This window comes from Empidonax traillii, unplaced genomic scaffold, assembly GCF_003031625.1.
Source record: "Empidonax traillii isolate 1590-97213 ecotype Southwest subspecies unplaced genomic scaffold, ASM303162v1 scaffold1138:size371499, whole genome shotgun sequence".
In the NCBI taxonomy this organism is placed as follows: Eukaryota; Metazoa; Chordata; class Aves; order Passeriformes; family Tyrannidae; genus Empidonax; species Empidonax traillii.
The window spans coordinates 1-6,034 of record NW_020956331.1 but is presented as its reverse complement, the minus strand read 5'-3'; the positions used below and the strand labels follow the sequence as shown (position 1 = coordinate 6,034).

General features: G+C 59.1%; 1 protein-coding gene across 1 annotated transcript in view; it reads left to right on the top strand.

The window, feature by feature from the left end:
* Positions 1-3,336, top strand: part of EDA2R (ectodysplasin A2 receptor) — an 8,568-nt gene extending 5,232 nt beyond the window's left edge. Inside the window, exons 3-9 of the mRNA XM_027905274.1 lie at positions 14-192; positions 668-753; positions 906-1,070; positions 1,552-1,698; positions 1,847-2,413; positions 2,519-2,626; positions 3,041-3,336. Of these exons, the coding sequence (XP_027761075.1) occupies positions 14-192; positions 668-753; positions 906-1,070; positions 1,552-1,698; positions 1,847-2,413; positions 2,519-2,626; positions 3,041-3,336 (1,548 nt within the window). The remainder of the gene's footprint in view (positions 1-13; positions 193-667; positions 754-905; positions 1,071-1,551; positions 1,699-1,846; positions 2,414-2,518; positions 2,627-3,040) is intronic.
* Positions 3,337-6,034: the final 2,698 nt, after the last annotated feature.

The following is a 6,034-nucleotide window of genomic DNA, read 5'->3' as shown; positions in this document are numbered from 1 at the left end:
TGGCCCCTCGCAGGACTGCGGTGACGGCAGCGGTGGGGACGCGCAGTGCGTGGCCTGCCCTCCCAGGAAGTTCAAGGACCGCTGGGGACACCACGGCTGCAAGCCCTGCCTGTCCTGCGCCCTCATCAACCGCCTCCAGAAATCCAACTGCACGGCGACGGCCGACGCGGTCTGCGGGGAGTGCCTGCCAGGGTGAGCGGGGCCAGCCTGGGCAGAGCCACTGCGCCTGCACCTGGGGACAGGCAGGGAGGGGGTGGGCACAGGGTGGCATCTGAAGCTGCAGACACGCACTGACCATCAGTGGGACTGGGACAGGAGCGAGTTGAGGCTTTGTTGTGTGAGCCTCTTGCTGGACACAGCTGTGACTGGGGTATTCCTGACCCTCTGGGGAGCTGCTCATCTCTATAATCCGCTTTAGCAGACATGGGGCCAGAGAGGGAGGGGCTGTTGGAGGGATGTCACTCCTTAGCAAATGGCTCGGTGTGAACAAGTAGCTGCAGCGCAGCTTGGGCCAGCGATGAGAGCCCTGCTGCTGTGGGGTGGCCCAGCCGACTGAGCAAGAGCAGGGGGTCAGCTGTCCCCACTGCCATGGGCTGGGCAGCACAGCCAGGGTGGCGGGGCCTCACCAGGGGCTGGGCACTGCTGAGCCCCTCTGCTCTGTTGGCAGGTTTTACCGGAAAGCACGGATCAGCGGGCAGCTGGAATGGGAGTGCATCCCCTGCACCAAGCAGACGCCCTCCTCTGAACCACAGTGTAGGTTGCCCCTCACTGGGGGAGATTGGGGTGGGTGGAGCTGCAGCCCCGCTGGAGGAGGCACAGTCATGGCATGTGGCGAGGGACACATGGGAAGGGGAGGTCCCAAGCCTCAGAGTTTGGCTCCAGCATTTTGTGGCTGATGTTTGCAGGTCGCTCCAGAACTAACCTGGTGAAGATCGCCATCCCCACTGTACCACCACAGGACACGGCCCTTCTTGCACTGACCAGCAGCGCCCTGATCATCATCGTCCTGGTGCTTCTGGCACTCTCCATCATCTACTGCAAGCGCTTTTGGAAGAGCCAGTGCCAGCGAGGTGAGTCAGTGCTCTCCTCCTCTCTGTGCTATTCACCTGTGCCTGTGGTTCCTTCTTGCTGTGTAGAGTATTGCCCTGAGCATTGCCACTTTGACAGCACAGTGACCCAACTTGGCTCCTACAGAATAGACACCTTGTCCTGCTTCTCATGCCTGCAGGACCTCTTGTGTGATTTGCATGCTTAAAGACACAAAGAATCCTCCCTCCTCCTTGGTGCCATCAGGAGGAAAAGGAGAAGGCCATTTTGCACTCAGAACTGACAGTTCCCTCATCTGGGGTTTCACAGGTTGGGCAGCTCTTTGCTGCTGAGGGAAGAGGGCAGTAGGTTTGGTGGCCAGGGCTGGGGCACGTTGGCATCCAGCAGCATGCCAGGGAGCTGCTGGCTCCTGGCTCCCTGCCAGCAGACATACCACAGGGCTGAGGAGATGCTGGGGAAGTGAGCCAGGCCTTTGCTCAGGCTGGTTCTCTTCTCTCCTCCAAGTTTTCCTGAGGACTCAGAACTTCTCGGGCCAGCGAGCGATGTTCCCGACCGCAGCGGCGCCTGGCAGGTTCCTGTGTGAGGAGCAGATGTCTGGTCCCTGCTGCCTGGGTGTGAAGAACCTCAGCCCTTGCTACAGGCAGGCAGAAGGTACCTGCTTTTGCTGCCTTCCCATGGGGAGGGAGCTGGTGCTGGGCTCCAGCTTGAGTGTCCCAGGACCTGCTGAGATGCCCTTCCAGGCAGGAAGGCTGGAGCTGCGTGGTGAGCTTTGCTGAGCCGTGCCTGTTTATGGTTCCAGGCCCTGTGGAAACAGTGCAGTTCATTTCGGACGGGGAAGCTGTGGGTCTCCAGCTCCCCTCTCTCCAGACAGAGATAGACTTGCCACCAGCCGCTGTGATCAGCACTGCCTCCAAGGCCCAGCTGGGCAGGAGCCTCCTGGAAAGCCAGCCCCTCATCCGGGCCTCGGGCCATGGGGACTGCCTGGCCGGGGTCCTGCCGCCCCCCGCCCCCAGGCAGGGCCAGCCGGGCACGGTGGAGGCCCTGGCCCCCCTCTCCTCCTGCGCCTCCGAGCTGCAGCACAAGTGGCCACATGCACCAGTGGAGTGCACCGAGCTGGACCTCCAGAAGTTTTCCTCCCAGGCAGAGTTTGTGGGCAGCGAGCGGCCAGACGATGCAGCGAGCCAGGCAGTGAAGAGGATCCCGGCAGAGAGCAGTGGTGTGGTGCAGGAGGGGGCCCATCGCTTGCCCCCCACCTTCCCAAATCCCACCACCGATATTCCCCTTGGGGAACAGCCAGTAAGTTCTTCCATCCTCATCACTCCTCTGAACTGCTGCCAGGTGCCCGAGGCTCAGGCACAGGAGCTGGGCTTGATGGAGGGGTAGGGATGTGGACTGAGGTTTGTTGATATGGGGTGGCACAGCTGGAGGAGAAGCACCATTCTGTGAGCCCCTGTGATGGCCCTGGGAGCAGTGCCTGGGGTTGCTGTTCTCAGCAGACTGCCACCAACCTTGGGGTCTTTGTCTCACCAGGTGGATGATGCCCAGAGCCTGGTGACTCAGATCAGCAGCGCAGCCAAGGGTAAGTGGTCTTCCAGCCTCATCTTTATTCTCTGACTACTGGGATATCAGAGAGGCAGGTTCTTGAAATAGAGCTCCTCCAGAAGTCCACCATGGCTGTGCCAGGCATCACTTATCTAACTTGTGGCCTTTGGTGCTGGTTCAGAAGGTACATTTTCTGTGATGCTGCCTTGAGTGGCCTGTGAGCCAGTGGCTGATGGAAGCCTGGTTGTCACCAGTTACCAGCTTCCCCAGGACTGAGCCACCTCTGTGTTGCTGAGCTCTGGAAGTGATATTGGAGGAGATGCCTGCCCTGGCAGGATGTCCTGACACCTGCTCGGCAGGGTTGGGACTGGAGTCTGGCTGCTCTGTTTTCCCATATCCTGGCCAGGAAGGACAGGTTCTAACCCAGCTTCACTGTGATGCTGCCCCCCAGGTCTCCTAATTGCAGAGCTGCCCCATTCCTTGGTGCAGTCGCTTGCCTTCTTGCTGGACCCTTCCTTGAATGGTGTGAAGAACTTCGGCCATGTGGCGCTGGAGCTGGGGCTCGTGCCCCAGGTGCTGGGACGGATCTCAGGCTTTGAGCAGCTTGTCGCGCACTTCACCCACACGGGAGCTGCGGTGACCGTCCCGCTGCTGGCACAGGCGCTGCAGCGGCTCCAGCGCTTTGACGCCTTGCTCCTGCTCTGTGACCACTTCACACTCAGCCCTGTGACCGACCACCAGCACTAGAGGACGCAGAGGGATGAGGAAAGCTCCATGCACTGTTGGTGTGGGAGAGGATCCGGTGGCCTTCAGACATGTAGCGTCCCTGGTGTGCCTGGGGGGAGAGCATGGAGATTGTCTTTGCATCATGGAATGGAAGGATGCGAGGGGTTCTGGGAAGCACAGCTGTGCCTTCTCCCAGCTCTGTGGGAGGGCTCGCTCAGGCCCCTCCAGACGCTGTTTTTCTCTGGCTGTGACACCCTTGCCTGTTGGTCACTGTGCTGCCTGCAATGCAGTGCTCTGGCTCTGCATTGAGCCCCGTCCTGCCCCACTCTTGCCATGGGGTCCCTCAGCCGTGGGGCTTGGTCTCCATGGGCAACACCCTCCTATGGGCCTAGCCATCGCCTCCCTTCCATTCCAGCTTTCCTGTCCTTCCTCTCATCCGTGCTGTGCCTTTCTAGGTGCCAGATGCCACTTTCTCAGTTTGCTTTTTGGTTGTTTCTCTTCCTCTGTGCTGGGATTTCCTCAGCAGAGGATCTGGCCATGGCTCACATGCCAGGCTCCACCCTTTGCCTCCCTGTGCCACCCTGGCACCTTCCCTTTTGTGTCTATTTGTCCTGACAGGAGACTCAGCCTGATCCCCAGGATGAGCTTGTGTACATCCTTTTCCTGAGGCTGTGGCTGCTGGCCAGGGGTAGGTGCTGGCTCACTCCTGGGCTCTTGACATGGCCCACAGCCATCTGCTGCCCATCGCCTCCAAGGCTTTGCGGTGGCACAGGGCAACAGGGGCAGGGTCACTGCACTGCCTTGCCCTGGGGAGCAGGTGGCAGCTGGGGGCTGAAGCCACGACTGTGCTCGCAGTCAGTGGTGACATCCCTGTGCCAACCACAGCAGGGTCAGCTCCTTTTAAAATATTTTTCTTTTTCTTTTTTTCTCCTGCCATAAAATGGCCTGATTTCTCATTCCTAGGAGTTGCTACTGGGGAAGGGAGAGCCCTCCTGCTTGTCATTTCATTAGAGTTTGTCGTAGTCCTGCTGCCACTGGGTGCCCCAGTTTCGGTTGTTATGCCCGGGGCTGAGGACTGGAGGTGGTCAGGCTGTTCTCAGTCTGCCCCAACCGTCGGGGCTGTGTCAGTGGCCTGGACAGGAGCGGTGGCTGCGGGGACACGTTCCCGTGCGGGGCGCGGCGATGCGGGGGTGGCTGGGCACGCGGGGCCTGCGGATGCCGCTCCCGCCGGGGTCACGGGTGGAGCAGCTGCCAGCGGGGCTGCGGCAGTCAGCGTGGCTCGGTGCCAGGCGGCACTGACAGCGGTATCCAATAAGTGTCACCCCAGCTGTCCCGACACTGAACCGGTGACGCCTGCTCTGGCTCAGTTGCTCTGTCTGGGGTTCACTGAGCGCTTGCTGCGGTCCCGCCCGTCCCCGGGTGTCGGGCGAGCCGGCGGGTGGTGGTCTCCAGCAAGCGGCACTGTTACCCCTCCAGCCCCCCCGGCCGAGCCCACAGGCTTTGCCTTCATGTGGCCGCAGTACCTGGAAGGGGCGGGTGCCGTTCTGGGAAGGCAGCGCTCCCCCCTGCCCTGTCCTGGGTATTAATAACTGCTGGTGTTTCTTTTTGCTGTTCAGTGCTGTTGGGACTCAAGAGCACCCAGGATGTGCTCAGATAAGCAGGGGAGTTGGCAGTTTTGGCTGGATGTGGCACTCTCTCTGTCCTGCTGCTTGTTTCTTCCAGAGTCAAGGTCATTTTATTGCCCTTTGCTCCCCGAGACCCAAAGTGTTGGACCTTGTGCCATCTGGGGCTGGAGTTAGTTGAACTCTTGCTGCACTCTCAGGTTCTTAGGGAGCAGCCAGCAGTATTGCTGCAACACGCACAGCCTGGGGCCAGGGATTTCATGTTTGAGGTTTCTCTGCTGCAAGGAGAGTGCTGGCATTAATCACCTCACAAAATTCAATAAATATTTAATTCCTTTGTGGGCGCACTTGGTCACTTCCAGTGGGAAGGTACATAACTTCACCCACAGCATCTGAGTAAGAGCCTTCCTGCAGCTCAGCTCACCAGCTCTGGCTTTGAAGCTGGAGCTGGTCTGGGTGGCTTGTCCTGCATGTCCCTGTGTCACTGGTGCCACCAGTGTGAGGTCGCTTGGGGTGCACAGAGCAGCAACAGCCAGATAGGATGGCAGAGCCAGTGCCCTCCTGTCACATGGCAACATCAGGAGCAAAGGATGGGCAGGAAGGGCTATTAAATTAAAACCATGAATAATAGGGACATGTCACAGGTGTGTGCTGCAGGTCCCTCCTTGTGCTGGGCAGCTCTGCTGGTGTGCAGGAGGGCCAGGCTCTGGGCCAGCAGATGGAGTGAGGCTTTAATTCTTTATTTTTCTCAGTTCTATAAAGAAATCAGCCCCATTCCCTTCATAGCAAACTATTATTTTTCAGCTGTTTGATGTCCAAGCAATATTATTTACAGCCAAAACTTAACTCCTGCCTTGATGAGGCAGTGTATGATGTGTAGGGTGGTGTGTCCATGTTGTGTATGATGTGTAGGGTGCTGTGCCATGCCAGGTGTGATGTGCAGGGTGCTGTGCCATGCCAGGTGTGATGTGCAGGGTGCTGTGCCATGCCAGGTGTGATGTGTAGGGTGCTGTGCCATGCCATGTGTGATGTGCAGGATGCTGTGCCATGCTGGGTGTGATGTGCAGGGTGCTGTGCCATGCCATGTGTGATGTGCA